General features: G+C 34.4%; 1 protein-coding gene across 3 annotated transcripts in view; it reads right to left on the bottom strand.

The window, feature by feature from the left end:
• Sox5 (SRY-box transcription factor 5) overlaps positions 1–9,874 on the bottom strand; it is a 329,602-nt gene extending 319,728 nt beyond the window's left edge. For 2 of the 3 annotated variants that reach the window (XM_077798717.1, XM_026392331.2), the window contains exon 1: positions 9,644–9,874. In XM_077798717.1, the coding sequence (XP_077654843.1) occupies positions 9,644–9,874 (231 nt within the window). The remainder of the gene's footprint in view (positions 1–9,643) is intronic. The other variant, XM_026392329.2, reaches the window with a different exon arrangement.
• Positions 9,875–18,656: the final 8,782 nt, after the last annotated feature.

Genomic DNA, 18,656 nt, shown 5'->3' with positions numbered 1-18,656 from the left:
CTCTTAGGATATTATTTTCTAGTTTAGGGATATCGACAAACAAGATTAACCATTTTATCTTGAGACAGGCTGGATTTTTAAGAGCTAAGAAGAGACACTAAAGTAAACACTGCCTCTCCATATAATGATAACATTGTTTGCCCTGCTGCCACAGAAGCAGCCTTGACTAAATAAGACACAAAATCCAGTCACTTGTGTTCATGTACTTTATCATGTGATGTCAGTGTCACAGAGCCGGCCAAGGCTGCTCTCCTTATATTCACACCTCATCTGCTCTCAGAGATCCTTCCTAGACATGGTCTATGGGAAAAATTTTAAAAGCATGTTTCCTTTGCACAAAGGAGATAGGGGACAAAAAGGAACAACCACAGTGGGTAACTTAAATTAACCTTACTTTTATTTCCCATTTCAAATACTAAAAAGCTTTTCCTTTGCCCTAAGAGACTACAGAAAAAAAAAATCAGAATTTACGTTTTAAAGCAAAAAAAAAAAAAAAAAAAAAAGGATGGGGCAAGAATTGCACAAGGTGATCCAAATTGATAGCATATTGAATCCTGTCAGAAATTCAGTTGAAATGCCTGCTTTATGCCTGGACAAACTATATGATCTCAGACTTTGTAGAGAAAGGATTTAAATAACAATACTTTTAAATTCATCAAATGTGGTGCTGATAGTAGTCTAAGCCTTTGAATTCCCATTATCATTTCTTAAGGAATCATTTTTTGGAGAGTACTCCCCTGCCCCCCAATCTTCCCATTAGGTTTTCTATGCTACAGAAACTTTGTTTCTTGATTTATTTTAACAGATAGCCTCAAACTCCAATTGTCTTGGGATATACTTTAAAGCAAAAGCTGTATATCTTTATTTAACTGACAGATATGTGAAAAAAGAAATTACACTAAAAGTTCATACTTCTTTATTTTATTTATTTGTTTAGGGTACCAGGGATTGAACTCAGGGGAACTTGACCATTGAGACACATCCCCAGACCTATTTTGTATTTTATTTAGAGACAGGGTCTCACTGAGTTGCTTAGCACCATGCTGTTGCTGAGACTGGCTTTGAACCCATGATCCACCCATCTCAGCCTCCCAGGACAATGGGTTATGACCTGTCATTCTTAAGATCTAAATGACATGATACTGGTTCTGCTTCACAAAGATGCTGCTTTACAAATATGATTTTTCCCTTTTTTGAAGTACAATGGCACTGTATCTAACTGATGTGACCAAGAGGAAATATGGTATAAGCATTATCTGAAATATTTTGAGGTTCCATAGATAACTGAGTTCCAAGCCATAAAGATTTCATTCCAATTCCTAGAAACCAGGCATCAACCTGTAAGATTTTTATGGGACTCTCTTATGTGAGTATCTTTCGATAGTGGGATATAATAACTGATGCATACTGGTATTATAGTTGTCACTAACACAGTGATGCTGACATCATAATCACTTTCTTATTATGTTAATAATGCCCTTCCCTATTTCTTATATTTTACCTAACTCCTAGAATTTTTCCTGATCTTTTAAGTAAAATCTAAGTTTTAAGAAAGAAATTTGAAAAACAAAAGGCACAATTAATCAAGTTAGAGAACTGATTAAAAATAGTAACATAAGCTGTCAAATAACTTTAAATGGAAGATAGTAATAGGCACATAAAGAACATAAGTATCCCCTAAATTACTAGTTCCCAAACTAATATTTAGGTTCATCAGAATAACTGCTGAAAGTAATGTGTAACCAACAGAGGGTTTTGAATCTTGTTCTGCCAAGTTAAAGAGATTAAAAAAATTACCATTTGTTATCAATACTGGATCAGGAAAGAAAAGTAAAGTACTACAATCTCAATTAAAAAATGTAGTGTATAGTTTTTTGAAGAACTCACTACACTGTCCCTGTTTTCTAAAAACCAGTGAAAATGTGATCACAAAACCAATTGATCTTTATTAATCACATGCAGTAAGAGAAGCCTAGGCTGACTTTAGGAAGGTCTGGCAAATCCCCAGGGCCAATATATGTAAATAGCTATCAGAGGACAATGGTGCTGACTCTCCTACCCAGTCTCCCTCTCTGATAATGGCTCTATTGAGATCCACAAGCACATCTATTAAGAATGTTTTCTTACAGAGACAACTGAAAGAGAAAGGAAGAAGAGCAGTGAAAGAAGAAAAGAATCAAAGAAAAAAATGAGGAAGAACTAAAAACAAAACATCAAAGATACAGAAAAAAGTCTGATTACAAACAGACATTGCATTGTTTTTAACTTTATAGTAGATGGACCTCCCCACCTCCCCTGTTTTCAATTCAGGTCTGAGACTAACAGATGAGATATAGATGACCACCTGTCCATGCCACAAAATCAGAAGCAGCATTCAAGTAAGTTTCCAGCATTGCTTCTTGGTGTCCTTGCTATTTCCAGATCCCAGCCAAGTATTTCATCATTCTTCCCACTGCATTCAAGGTGGTCATCCAGATAAAGAAAGGAAACATTTAAAACCCCAAAAGCTACAGTAGCTGCTTTTATCCCTATCAATGTCAGGCACATGCTTTACTAACCTCTCTACATTTTATATAAAAGTCTTACAGTATACTTTTAAATTTTTTTTCCTCTGTCATTCTTTCTGAGCTATATCTGCTGTAGAAAATAAGAAAAAATACAAAATTTCACGATAAAGACCTCACGTTAATGGTAATTGACCCAATGTATGTATGCATATGTGAATATATATTTTCTACATTTTAAAATATAGAAAAAACTACTCATTATATTCTGTAGAAACTATTTCAAATTTATCTATTTTGGTATTTTTAAACTATGAATCTCTTGTATCAGGAATCTAACATATTATGTTATATTATGGTGATTTGGTGCTTATCTCCATACACAAAAAAAAAGAGAAAAAGACTAGTTCTTATTAATGTCTTTATTTCTGCTGGTAAGTATTCATTGTACATATCTGAGCTGAATCTTTCCGCAAAACTCCCTATTAAATGAAAGACAGAAAATTCCGCAAGAGGCCAAATCTTTTAAAGTAAACTTGCTTCCCCCTTACTGCAGCATTAGAGGTTCTAGCCTCTTCCCCTGTCTCTGCAGAGCACTATGAGGAGAAGCTCAGAGCAAACCCTTATTAGGTATCTTGAACAATCTCACAACTCCACCTTGCACTTTTTCTGTGAGAATGGTGAACTTGGTAATTTCTCTAGGCCCAGCTGACTTTTCACTCAGCAGTATTACTTCAATGACTGTGGATATTATATGAATGAAAGTTTTCTTGACTTAACATTAGACACCCCCTCCTGCCACTGAGTGGAATGGAATAGTTTGGCAATAGGATAAAAAGGTGTAGTGAGCAACTTATCCGGTGTCTATGATGGGCTCCAGTAGATTATGTTTCACATGATCCCTGTTCCTGCTAGCCCTGGGGGTAATTTCCTAAAACAATGCAAGTGTAAAGATTGAACTACTTACATTTAAACACAAGGTTGGGATCATATCTAGATAAACAGCTTCATGTGGTATTTTGTGACAACATGTACAGAATAATGTTTGTAACAATGTAATTTCATTGTATGATAAACATCAATTTACCATAAAAAACAAATACAAACTTGTCACCATTTTCACCTTGTTTCAATTGAATTGGCCTTGTTCAGATAAGCAAGCCTATCTCTTACAGAAACAACAGTTTATAGATAAACTGTGAAATCGGGTGTGTGTGCATAGAATTATACTGCCTGCTATCATAATTTTATACTGCCACACTGCACATATGGCTTCCAAGCTTACTTTATCTGAATCTTTCTGAATCTATTCTCCATGCTATTAAGCTGAGCACATTCCACATCGTTCAAAAGTAATTACACTTTTGTCTAGAGTGTAGGAGACGGCTCTCCCTAAACAATGAAATTCTCATTATTAGAACTGGCACAATAACCAACACTGGCTTAACAATGGTATGCATTATAGCATCACAATAACTTATGCTAAGTTGGATGTACAAAGGTAACCCAAAACTAAAAAAGCTTATCAAAAGCACCATATAAAAATAGGACTCTTTACCATACCATAATTAAGGCCCTATTCTGTGAGTAATTTTTAAGTAAGTCATGCATTTTTCTCTTTTCCTTCTTGAATTTTCTGGATAATATTTCATACAAAACACTATTCAAAACAAACAGCAAAAACATACAACTGACTTCTAGATTATAAATAAAAATAATATAGTGAGTATCTCAAGATAGTTATAACATAGTAATTAAAAATACTTGGTGTAAACAAAAAAATCCCAGGAGCTTCCATGAACCTGAGAAAGTAAAGCTTTTCTCTGCCATGTATACTGAATGCTGTTTTCCATTGTTTAAGGCTAGATTTCATTCACTGGAGTTTTACTGTACTGTTATACTTGGGGTTTCACCTATACATCTAATCTTTACAAAAGATTTATTTAAAAACAAATATTTTTCTTCTTTTGATGGATTTAAGGAAGAAACTGACTCTCATTGAATGTTGCTTTAGGATAATTAGGATTCTTGCAAAGTTTAAGCTCATTAATTTTAATATACTTCATATTATTAAGCTAAGATAATGCATACCTAGAGTCTTTAACAATTCCAGGGAAATGTCATCAATATGAACAATAAATAAGATACTAATAAGATTATACTCCCAAATCCAATAGATCTTTAAATATACTTTTTAAAATATACTCAGTTGTTACAATGACACACGCCTGTAGTCCCAGACCCTGAGGAGGCTAAAGCCGGAGGATTCTTTGAGTCCAAGAATTTGAGATCAGCCTGGGCAGCACAAGGAGGCTTTGTCTCAAAAAAACAAAAACAAAAACAAAACAAGGTGGCTGGTGCAGCTCTGTGATACAGTTCTTATCTAGTATGCATAGTACTTATCTAGTATGGACTAAATCATAAACACTGCAAAAAATATTTAAAATTAAAAACTATAGACATGTAGTATTTATTTTACAATAAAATTTAGCTCTCTAGGGCAAGTTACTCAAATTATATTTATAATGAAAATATTATGTTCTTTTTTCAATAAAATAGTGACCTAAGATTACCTATTATTCAGCAACCACAGGTGGTCAACACTTTCATTTGATGTTACATTTGACACTGGGATGACAATCTAACCAACAGAAGTAGCAATAACCAGACAGAAAATTAGCACCAATGGCTTCCACAGAGCCCCTGGCTTGTTTAGATGCCATGGCCTCAATTCTCTCCAGAGTCATTCTAGATTTTTCTAATGCCCATCCATGCTCACCTTAACTGACATGCAGACATGTTCTGGATGTCAGTTTCTCATATCATCCAATAAATCCATCTGCATCAGAACTATTAGTGAAAATAAGCCAGAAAATCATAGTGATTCTCGCCTCTGAAACTTGAAGCAACAATCTCCAAATCCATGTTAAATAAACCAACAACAAAGGGGACCAGGAGAAACTAATCAATAGAAATGAAGCTCATAAAAAAAGGCTTTCTGCTCATTTCAGAATCGGACTTTCACAAATGCTTTTAACTTTTAGAAGAGTATACATGAATCAAATCTTACTATTAATTGCTTGGCAATATTATGAGAGCTTCATTGAAGGAACTAACAGAATCAGTTCTTTCATAGACTTACAACAATCTTTGCCTGAATCTCCGATGAACGAGAAATATGAGGGAAGTTGATGAACGTATGTATATAATGTGCTTCTAAGACAGTTCATTCATAGTCCTCTCTGAATAGTGAGTAAAACATTCCAAGTATGAATGAACTTTTAGTCTTCATAAGAATTACAGCTGTTTGGGAGTTGCTCTTAGTTAGGCATTGAGTTTATTTCTGCAAAATACTAAGGCAATAAACACAATTTCAGAATTACATCCTTATCTGGCACAGTTTCAACCTTAACACTTGCATACCCTTGATAGGAACATTTTTAAATGACTATAGTCATTAAGTATACAGAAATTTTATCTCAGGAAATGTTTTCCGATTTAAGTTTTATACTGAAAGCATCTCTCTATAACCTCAAGCCAGCATCACAGGAATCACTCAGTGATTTTACTTTGTCTCTAACCTATTCAGGCAAGCAAAATATACACCTTCTAAAATCTTTTTGTCTCTATTTAAGAATGGAGTATGAATGTCACACATAAATAGGCAATGAAATATGCCTCTTTTTCTTGAATTGAACTCTATGATATAAAGACTATGAAACATTCTCTGTTTTCAAAGATATTGAATAGGAAAAAAATAGAGAATGTATTTCCTTACTGAAATAAAAGAACCTATTGTGTAAATAGGACAATGGCCTAGTATCCAGAAAAAAAGAAAAAGGATCATGTTGAATAATAATACTATAAATATATTTAATCATTTTGATAAATGAGTAAAAGATATCTTAATCTATTTAACAGCTGAATACATCATGACATTCTGCTTTCTGAATGTATTACATTAGCAAATTCTACTTTTAGTTCTAAAATTTCTAGAACTATAGTCACCATGAGTTAGTGTCTTTAACAACTTTCCCCAAGACACAGTTACTATTTATTCATCCATATCAATTCAGCCATTTAGTCAATAATCATAAATTGAGTATCTATTATATGCTAGATTCCAGAAATATAAATATATATCAACACACTGTGCCTCTAAAAATAAATACATTATATGGAAAGGCAGACATGTGAATGCATAAATTATAATGCAGACCACAAGAAAAGATGTAAGAAAATGTCATGGATAAAAGAATAATGCAATAGCCAGTTCCCTTCCTGCCATGGGAAATCAGTGAATACATCAAAGAAGTGACAATTTTTGAACCCACTCTTGTGGGAGAAACATGATTCCCTAAAAAGGTAAAATTTGAGAGATTTTTCCAGGTAGAAAGAATAAAACTGTCATTCAAAGGCCAACTGTTATAATCATGAACATGCTTGGAAAGCAAAGCATGATGGGTCCATAGCAAGACATGGTAACCTAGAAAACAAAAGCCAGAGACTGATGCTTTATAGAGAATGTTGCTAAGATAAAGAGTTTGGGACTAAATCCTGTGGCCAAAAGGACATACAGTCTCAAAAGTGAGGTAAACAATTCAAGTCGTTCCTTAAGGAATTTGGAAAAATAGAAAGAAAGGCTGAAACTTTGAGTTCATGTAGATGACGCTTCCAACTGTCTACTCAAGAGAAGAAAAGCAGCTCAAATCAATAAACATTTGAAGAAGAAACAAATTCAGAAGCCAATCAGATATACAGTAAGAGAAAGTGTAAGTGCTGATGTCACTACAGCAACAGTGAATCATGTGTGTGCCCTGCTCTAACACACAGAACGGCAGATCCCAATCTTCCTGGGTTACAGAGGTACTTGAAAGACTGATGGGAGCCAGAACATGACTCAAATATGCTCATACACAGAGTCCTCCCTTTGCTTTCAAGAGATCCACAGATTCCAATGAAGAACATCACCATTACATGGAGAGTGAGTTGTGTTTCATTGAGGGAAAGTACTATTCCTACAATGTCTAACATAAAACTAAGTACAAAGTGGGCAGTGCATAGCTTTTATTTAGCTACACAAATTCCCATTAAAAACTGAAGGGTTTTATGTACACTACCTACATCAAACATCTCCTTAAGTCACTGCATAATGCAAATTAACGAACTTTTCCCATATCCATTTGTGAGTGTACTTAAAATCATCTCCTCTTTTATCTTTTTTTTTTTTTTTTGGTATTCTAGCCATACTATTTATATACAACCCTGAAACCAGTATTATAGGTACAGTACTATCACGGGAAAACCAATCTCAGAGGCATTCTCAGTTGGGTATTCCCAGAGAGCAGGTGGTGGTCAAAATGCTAAGAGGGAAAAGGCGTGACAAGTGACACAATACCAGAAGGAGACAGGCTGGCTTCCTGACCCTTTTGACCTGTGTAGTACCCACTGTCCCTACTTCTCCTTAAGTTTCACCCTTTTGAGAGGAGGATACAGAGTTACGCTGTTGCACGTAGCTCACATGAACTTCTAATGATAGGAAGAACAAAGAATTATGATGAGTGTGATTTAATTTGCCAAGTTATAGATAATGAGAATCTCAAACATGCCTGTGCTCTTGTGAAGAAGCAGTGGTACATAAGGTTTATAATCATGGACTCCAAAGCCAGACTGCCTGAGTAAACCCTCGTTCTTCCACTTATTATCTGTGATCTGGAGCCAGTTATTTAACCTCTTCATGCCTTTGTTTCTTCATTATTAATCTTGTCTTACAAGATTAATTATAATAAGATTAATTAATTACCTTGTGGAATTATTGTGATGGCTGAGTTATTATATTATTAAGCAGTACTTAAAATATCACCTTTATGTAAGTGCTACATATGTGTTAGCTGAACAATTCTTGATTTGATGGGGGAGTGGATCTGGGAACATAATCAAATACTCAAAGAAATTTTAAACTATGAAGCATGTTGAATGAGATTATTTAAATCTAATGTGAAAATCAGAGTATCCTGTTTATCATACAGCTCTTAGAAGACATCTGATTTTTCTTGATTTAATTTTCTATATAGTAACTCTGTAACAGGAACAAATACATTTATGATATGTAATAATTTCCTGGAGAAAAAAAAAAGATTTAACAGAATTAGCACTGTCTTTCAAAGTATGAAAATGTATGATGAAACCTATCTTTGTTGGTGTAATCAGGTTCAAACTAACTGCACTGGCATCCTTGAAGGAGAAAAAATGAAGGAGAGGAAAGGTCACAAAAATGTGGCATCCATTCAAGCGCCATGTTGACAACATGAGGGTAGCATTACTGGCAGCCAAGTGTCCTGCTACCTCACAGGCTAGAGTGATGATCTTCTGTATTTAAGTTGGTAAGAAGGATCCAAAACCCTTGTTTGTTTGTGTGTGCTGTCCAGGCTTGCACCAACCATGCTATACTGCCTTCTTTCTTCTTGCACACGAGGCCCCAGTTTCCTGATCATCTGGAGACCCAGACCATAGCGTCAAGGCCCAGAGGAATTACCCTGAGGTACATGTTCTAGAATAGAATACGACAGAGAATGGCTGATTTCTGGAAACAAGGGCATGTATGGGGTCGAGTTAGAAAGTAATGTTAGTGTGGTCATATTAGAAAACTGTAGTCCTTTTGAAATATATCTTCTACAAAATTCCAGGCTCTATAAGGAATACTGGAATTAAATCTGGGCAAAGCCAAAAAAAAAAAAAATGAAAAAAAGCCTTGATTTCTCATGGTGGAAATGGCCAAGCCATGATCACTGCAACTCTATCCAGATAAAACTTGTATCAGAATGAATCTGACATCTAACTTTCATGCTAATTTTAAATGTGTTACTTTAATATTATTTTTATGATCTGTGTGGTTTTTATTTTAATTAAACTGTAAATGTCTCAAAAGCAAAATTTTGAAAACAAAACAAAACAAAAAAAAATGAAATAACATTTTCTACTGGAACCAGTTAACTGCATAGAATTCCATGATGTTAGGAGTGAATCCTGTGCATGGCTATTAAGTAGGTGATAATTATAAAGCAAAGGACTGAAGCCAAACTATTAGAGAAGACTGGTCACAAAGTGAGTGTAGGCACAACAGACCATGAGAAACCTACCATTGTATTGTGCTGAGAAGTGGGAGTCCTATGGCCACAAGTCTCTTGCGTCAGCAGAGAAACTGGCTGAAATTCCTCAGAGTGAGGCTTGTTGGGAAAACTCACATGCAAGGGAAGGTGAAAGGCTGGGAGCCCGTCACTCTCCTCTTCTTCCACTTTCTGTCTGCTTGTCACCATGGCTACCTCTCCATCTGCTTCCCCATACGGAGAGGCTGGTCGCTTGGAAGACATCCTGGAAAGAACAAAAGAGGAGAAAATAATGAAACCTCCACATAAATCCTTAATGCCGTCATTGTGTGGTTAGGGGCCATTGTAACAGAAATGCCTTTTTGTGCTAGCAGAGAGCAGGAAACCATCCAAATACCACTGCAAAGCACACACAATCAGAAACAATGGCCAAGCAGGTAGCAACAGAACAGTGCTTGTTTGTTGTGAGAATAATACACTAATATAGCACTCTCTTGTATTCTGGCTTCTTAAACAAGAGAATTCACCTAAGAACACTGCATAATGAAAGACCATTTCGTTTTAAAGGAAAGAAAAATACCCATCTAGTTTTACACTTTGATAGACCTTATTGAAGACAGAACATCTATGAATAGCAAATACTGTTGGCAGTTTTAAAAGAAGGAAATAACTAAAATTTCCTTCATCAAAAATAAACCAACTAAATAAATGATTGTCATTAGAAGAAATTTGCATTTTATTAAAAGTAGGATTATTGTGAAAGGCAGAAATATTGGTTATAAGCAAACCTCAGAGCAACTGACAAAAAGTTTGGTATTTGTTGAAAGCTTAAGAATGGAATAAATTTTAGAATCATGGTTAATCTTGAAACATTTGAAAATTTTCTTTGCCTCACTTCCCCAAAACACCCAATTTTGTCATTTAGTTCTGATATCAAAGTTGCAAGGTAATAAAAAGATCAGATTATAAAATGATTTCAATTCTACTTTCACAACTCTATGAATGATTTAGTTGTGATTTTGCCAAGCTATTTACCCCTTAGAATTCTTTAAGACAAAAAATCTAAAGAAGGATGTTTTGTTTTGATAAGCTAAGGCCTTTATGAAAATAGACTTAGATAACTGAGCAAGTTTTAAACATTTTCTTTGTATTGGAGGCTGATTCAAAATATCATCAAACATTAAAAATACATGGCAAATATTTTTTTTAGTTAAAAAGAAAGTGCCTTTTCCTTTCATTAAAAATTTTTCATAGAAATGAAATTGTGTTAAAATATTTGATTAAAAGAAAAACTCCCTTGCAATATTTACAACTTGATCTGACCTTGAAAATGCTGTATTTTTTGCTCAACAAAGAGTGTTTACAGAATCATCCATTCTTATTCCAGACCAGTGGGATGAGCAAAAAGCAGCATTCCCTGACTGCCACACCACTTCCTTCATAGACAGCACAGAATTTTAAATGTAAGATGTTATTTCCCAAAGAAAGGCTTCTAATCATTGTTGGAGAATACTACTATGAGTGTTAGAAGTTTCAGTAGGAAAATGTGTTCCAATACTGAAGATATCCTATTAAGAAATAAGACAGTAGAAAAACTTAAGGGCTTTAGTATCAAACAAACATGGGTTAAAACACTGATTCTGCCATTTACTAGTTGTGAGATTTAATCTATCTCAGTTTACTCATTTTCAAGGTGAGATATAATATCTACCTCTTCAATCTTTTTGAAAATGAACTATGTACCATATGAAAATAACTGGTATGATACTTAATGAAGAGTATATACTCAAATAAAAGCACTTTCTTATTTTACAAAACTTAAAACTCCAGGGTGACCCACATACTCTCAAAAAACCTATACACAAAAAAACACCAAAATAAAGAAAGTGAATTTCTTTCCAAGAGCTTAAATGTAAACTTAATGTGAATCACAAAATCTCCTATTAGAGAAATGCTCCTTGGCCAGCAATACTTAACTCTAAGTTGATCGAATGTATTAGTAAGTATTAAAAAGAAATGTTAACAGTAGAGGTGATTAGCTAAGATCAGAAAAGGAGGAGGAAATACTGGCAGCTACCACGCACGGTAGGTTTTGCCTTAGGGAAAAATAGTTTGGGTCATCATATTTCCAGTATTTTACTCTACCTTTGATTCTAGTATGGACATCTATTCCATGTACATTGTCAAAAATGGAGAGGAATATAAAGGGTTAGAATTAAGAGTTAGAATTGTTTTAGTCTCATTGGCAGTGCCATTTCTCTCATTTCTATCATCAAACTGATATTTTATTACAAGGAACAACCCCTAAACATTACAAAAATTTAACTCCTGCTGTTCTGGTTGTCACTTTTGCAAGCAAACTTCTGATTCCCATATTAAACAAAAATGAATAGACAAAACACACTTGAAATATTCAGGTCTTTGTAAAGAGATTTATCACAGTAAATTAATAAAGGGACTTTTAATTATTTGTTGGTTTCACCTGTACTTAAGTATAAGGAGATTATGTCTTTGTTATAACAAACAGCAGAATTTGTGGTTGGTGTAGGCATTATGATTCTTACTGGAATTAATAAATTCTCTACCTCCACCTCATATGTAGTCTCCCAGTGTCTGAAAACTCTAGGCAATTGACAGTCCATCTCTGGGTCATCAAAGCAGAAAGCTAGATCAGCTAGCCTTTCCTAAGTTATTACAACTCTATGACTTTTAGAACTATGAATCTTCTGTTGATTTCTACTTCATTAATATCATTATTTATAATGATTATGAAAACTGAAAGTCCAGAAGTAGACATAAGGTAGATAAGACAAACTGATAAGATTTGATACTCTTCTCAAAACTTATGACCATCTCAATATCTAAATTAATTTTATAAGCAACAGGGTAACTATTCTCTGTATATAACATACTATGGAGCAAAAAGTTTAAAACACTGAGCATGAAGGAGTGATGGTGCCAGAAGGAAATGCATTCCAAAAATATCCCAGTGTTCATGTCCGTTTCAATTTCATTTCCAAAGACTTCCAGAATGTTCTTAATATGTTAAACTTGAAAATATTGTTAGTAAAGATTTCTAAACAAAATTAAGTTATTACAACAAAAACAACCATGGTTATATTTCAGTAACAGGCTATTAAGTTAGAAAATAGTATGCATCTGACAATGATGTAGAGAGGTATCAAGGTGTTGGTCACACCACAAGTACTTATGTTTACTGGGACCTATGGTATCTTTAAAAATATTGATAACCAACTCACCAATAATATTTGACTCTTGAAGGTTTGTTAATCTACCAAAGGGCTTCATCTGGGATAAAGGGAAGCCTCAGTTTCAAATGCAGGGAGAAGGCGCCACAGATAACCATACAGTGTTACTATAGGATATGTAGGTTTCGGTGCATGCAGCTTGCAGTATCAGGGAACCTTGAAATAATTTGAGGATCTAGGCTGGCATATGCTCAGATGTATTCATTCAGAGAATTTTTTTTGTCATTACTGTGATAAATGCTGGACTTACCAAGGAACAAAACTAATACTTCAAAAAACTTGACATGAGACAGACAAATGTGATTTAATGTCACACTGCTCTGTGGAATTGATGTTAAAACAGTAGTCTTTAACACAGTTTTATGAGTGGTCAGAAAAACCTTCTTGAAAGAATTCATGTTTAATGCCAAGGCAAGAGAGACATTTTCAAATCACCAATAACTATTTACTGACCCTCTACTATGTTCAAGATACTTATCCAATAAGCATTTTAAAAAGCTTATGTACTAGTTAACAAGATTTTAAATAAAGGGATAAATACTAATAAAAAAAAAAACAGTTCAGAACAAGGGCCAAATGACATTTTAGCCAAATACCCAAGAGCTTCAGGAGATCAGAGCACCCTGAAATATTTCAGACAATGGTTGACTATTGGATCTGGAGGAAAAAGAAGAGCAAATGGAAATTTTTGGACAAATGGAGAGAAATTTCATGTGGGAAGTCACAACAAAAGAAAAGATCCACAGATACTTTTAGAAAGTCAATATAAATTTAGGGGTCAAGCTTACATAGAAAAAGGAGCAGTTTGAGAAGCATGAATCACATCCTATCTCTAGTCTGCAACACTCCTGGAGTGGCTGAGAGAAATGAATGGAAGAGCTAAGCAGCAAGCTGTTTGTACAATAAGCTGCTTTTCCTTCACTTCTCCCTGTAGCATTCTGTACCATCATATTACTCTGGTCAATAGGTAATAGTAATTAAAAATCATTGTGGGTCTTTTGCTATTGTCTGATGCATCTCCATGTGCATTAGAGTCACTCTGCAAGGAGGATATCCCCATTTGTACCTTGCATGCACAGAGGCAAGAGAAAGAGTGTGAGATTACAACATAAAATTAAACCAGTGGTTCTTGACTTGGCTGCACAGTGGAATTATCAAGAGAGGTTTAAAAAAATGTAGATATCTAGGTCCCAGCCCCAGAAATTTTGATGCTATTCGTTCTAGAGTACAGTCTGAGTGTCAGAATTATTTAGAGCTCCCCAGCAATGCTAATGTGAAATCAATGTTGTGGACCATTTGTGTTAGTAGAAATAATGCCCACCTACCCAAAATGTCCTGACCCCAATCCAGGAGGTCTGGGAATTATGTTGTCTTAAATGGATAAAAGGATTCTACAGGTATGACAAAGTTAATGATCTTGAAATGGGAAGAGAATTATGAATACAATTGCTGGGTTCAGAGTAATTATAAAGATCCTTATAAGATGAAGAACAGAAAAGTCAGAGGCAGAGGGAGAGACTAGAAGATACTGTGCTACTAGTTTTGAAGATGGAGAATGAGGCTACGAGCCAAGGACGGTAGATGGCTTCTATTAGCTAGAAAAGATGATGACTGTTCCCAAAAGGCTCTAGAAGGGACATAGTCCTACCAATATCTTCATCTTAGGACTTCTGACATCCAGAACTAAATAACACTATGTTTATAATGCTTAAACCAGTAAATATTTGGTAATTTGTTAGATCCCCATTAGAAACTAATATAGCATTGGTTTAAACATTTCTTTCACAGTTGGTATTTTCTCAGTCTGAAATCCTCTTACCTCAATGCACTTTGTCACTTCATTTAGATATTTACTCAAATAATATATTTCATCAAAAGGCTCCCTTGATTACTCCTTTGAAACTAGCCCTCCTTCCATCCTTACTCTCTGTAACCTTTTGACTTTGCCTTAGCTATGGACAGCTGTAATATCTAATCTCATAGGACTAGTATCCTTACAATATGTCTCAATGACAGAGAACATGAAATCCAACTATGTGGTTATAATATTCTTATTTTAACAATTTCAATGTGAAGCAATTAGGAAACTTTTTTAAAAAGTACTTTTAAAAATCTTACATTTCTGTTTAAAATATGTAAGGAAAACACTATAAGAGTTAAACTACTCAGGGCATGGTGGCACATACTTGTAATCCCAGCAGCTTGGGGGGCTGAGGCAGGAGGATCTCAAGTTCAAAGACAGTCTCGGCAATTTAGTGAGGTGCTAAGCAACTCAGCAACAATTTGTCTCTAAATAAAATATAAAAATGGGCTGGGGATGTAGCTCATGAGTTAGCACACCTAGGTTCAATCCTGGTACCAAAAGAAAAAAAAACTACATAAAAACTATACATAGTTAATTATTAATAAACTTATTACTGAGGTATCACCTACTTACTGCTTTAAACTAAAACAAAACAAAAACCTCTGTCTGCCTAAAATATATTCCTTGTTGTAATTATTCTAGAAAATGACAGCATGACAAAGTCAAAGGAACTCTGCATATGGAACAAATGAAAAATAGAAGACTCAAGAAAGGAGCTACTTTCCTTAGAGTTCATCTTACAAGTTTTCATTCTTTAAATATTTTAACCTTTGACTGTTAATCTTCTACTTCAAGGATAAATGAATGTCATGGGTAGCAGTGCCTTCTACTGGTTATTCTTTTGGAATGTTAATATTATTTGTATTTATGTTCACATTTATGGATCGTAAAAATTGCAAAAAAAATACACATATAGAATGAGAAAACTTCCAGTTTTGCTAAAAAGTCTTCCTTCCCTTCTTACTACTATAGAGGAAGCTCCTGTGCTCACCTCCAAACTACTCCATCAGCTTTCATGAGTCACCTTTATTTAAAAACTAAGCCACGTTATAGCTGCAAACTTTACTCAACTTTAATTTTTTCTTCCTCTTCTTTTTATAAATAGTATCTAAAACTGTAACACAAACACCTGAAAAACAAAAAAAATCACTTTTAATTTATTGAATTCTCATGACTTGTAGTAGGTCTTATATTTCTTAATATTTTAGTAAGTCTATTTTTGACCACTTCACTCTCTATCACCAAGACTAATGATAATGATGACTATATGATAAAGTATTTTTCCAAATTGTTTTGTATTTCTTTTTCCAAATAACCTCATCTTCTTTGCTGAATCAGATACCATTAATTATATGGCAGCACAATTCCTCACACATAGTTGGCATTTAAACTATTTTTTTCTATGAGTAAATGAAAATGAGTTGAATGGATCTCTATTTTGTGCTCAACAAATCACTTCTGTGTTATAAAGAAACAAGCAACTTAGATATCATGACCCTTCTTGTTTATCCTTAATGATGTTAAAGAAATCATTTACCCACTCTTTCATTCATCTATCTAATTCATTAATTCATTAGTTGAAAAACATTTAGTGAAAGACACCATCTACCAGGTGGATAGCAACATAATTAATAAATCAAGAAAAATATTGGCAGGTCAATGAGTTTTTATGAGTACTACAAGTAATGGATAATAGACAATGGATGGCTAAATTAATCAGAGAGAAAACCTGAGAACTCAATGGAGTGATGAAAGTTGGATCAGAATTTCAACAGACACAAAGGAGAAAGGCTTATAATCAGAGGAAATGATACTAGCAAATAAATTTAGAGAATAATACAGGCAGTGGGCAAAATGGTTCGGTTAAAGCAGTGGCCTTCAGGAGAAGCCACAACAGGCAAAGTTGAAAGACAGTGACCACAAAACTAAAAAAAAAAAAAAAAAAAAAATATTAAGATTCTCTCTCTATCTTTAAAAAAAAAATAAAGAAAGACAGTGACCAGCCTAGGGACCATGATTCTAATCTGTCAACCTTGAATGATTACACCAAAGAGCTGAAATGCACACTGAGGGAAAAAGAGAGTTAGTGAAAGTTTGTGAATCATATAGCAACATAAGGAAAGAAAGTATTTTAGAAAGAAAAATAATCAGAAATTAGTAACTGTTAGAAATTTGTAGGGGGCAACCAGAGAAGAATAAGTGGATGAGTTCAAAGAACAAATTACTAAATTAATGGGTAAAGAATGAATGCACTAATAAGAGAAATATATGAATGAGAAGGCAAGGCCAATTTAGGAGAAATAAAGGAAATTTAGTTTTGGAGAGAAGCCTTTGTTGATGGTGGGATTTTAATAAAGAAGGAGCAGATAATCAGAAAATGCAGAACTTTTTGGGAGGTAACTACTGCAGTCTTTGAATCACAAGCACCAGTTAAATAATCATTATTTTTAAAATTTTTTTTACTATTTAATTTATTTATTTTACTTAGATATATGTGACAGCAGAACACACTTTTATTCACTGAACACAATTGCAGCACAACTTTTCATTTCTCTGGTTGTACACGATGTAGTATTGAATCATATGTACAGTCATAGGTGTACCTAAGGTAATGATGTCCATCTCATTCCACCATCCTTCCTGCCCCCACGCCTCCTCCCCACCTCTCCTTCCTCTCTGCCACATCAAAGTTCCTCCATTTTTTCCCATGCCCACACCCTACATTATAGATCAGCATTCAGTTATCAGAGAGAACATTTAGCCTTTGGTTTTTGGGGATTGGCTTACTTTGCTTAGCATGATATTCTCCAATTCCATCCATTTACTTGCAAATGCCATAATTTTATTCTCTTTTAATGCTGAGTAATATTCCATTGTGAATATGTACCACAATCTCTTTATCCATTCATCTATTGGAAGGCATCTATCATTATATTTGTTTTAATGATCACTCTCTCAAGTTAAATCATATGCAAAGCAGAACATGTTTTAAAGCCAAATGAAAATAATTTAAAAATGAATATTCTTAAGGAAGCACTGAAATTGGGACTCCTACAAATCTACCATAATTTGGATCCTCAATGTCCCCCAAAGGTCCCTGTGGTAGAGAGTCCCTGAGAAGGCATACAGGGATGTGGCTGATACTTTAAGCATGGGGCCTAGTGGGATGTTTTTACATCCCTGGAAGCATGCTCTCTAAGGGGATAGTGGGACACCACTCCTTCCTATTCTTTTTTGCCTCCTGGGTGTGAGGTGAGAAACTGTGCTCTGGCACATGCATACACAGTTGGGTGTTTCCTTGACACAACCCCAAACCCAATGGGGCCAACCAATTATGGACTGGATCCTCCAAAAGTGTAAGCCAAAGAGAACTGTTGGGCTTATACATAGATCATCTCAGGTATTTTGTACAATGACAAAAAGCTGACTAATACAATATCAAAGGAGATACCATTTTTCTAGAAGTATGTTCCTTAAGCTTTTCTAGTAGCAAGGTGATTTGTTCAAGACAAGTACATTTGTCTGGTTCCCTTTATAATTTAAGGTCGTTGTGAGAAGGCTAATCTATATCAGGAATTGAACTTTACCATGTATTAAGAATCTATTTGCAAAAGAATATTACCTATCTAATATAAGGAATTAAAACAGGCATTGAGCTTGAAAGAAAATATTTTAATTCAAATGAATGAAAAAAACCCAACACTTCTAATATAAACAGAATTATACATAATTAACATATTACTTTATTAAACAAAAATATCTATTCCATTACTCTTATCTATGAATTTGAATTATTGTAATTCACATTGTATGGCTCAGACTTTCCTTTTCCCTCTTACAGGGTTTGAACATAATTTCCACACTGTGAGTTATTTTTGTCGTTACTCTGATAGCATTCCATGTAAATTTGACA

The sequence above is a fragment of the Urocitellus parryii genome, chromosome 5, assembly GCF_045843805.1.
Source record: "Urocitellus parryii isolate mUroPar1 chromosome 5, mUroPar1.hap1, whole genome shotgun sequence".
In the NCBI taxonomy this organism is placed as follows: Eukaryota; Metazoa; Chordata; class Mammalia; order Rodentia; family Sciuridae; genus Urocitellus; species Urocitellus parryii.
Note: the sequence above shows the minus strand (reverse complement) of the source record. Positions and strands in the feature narration are given on the sequence as shown.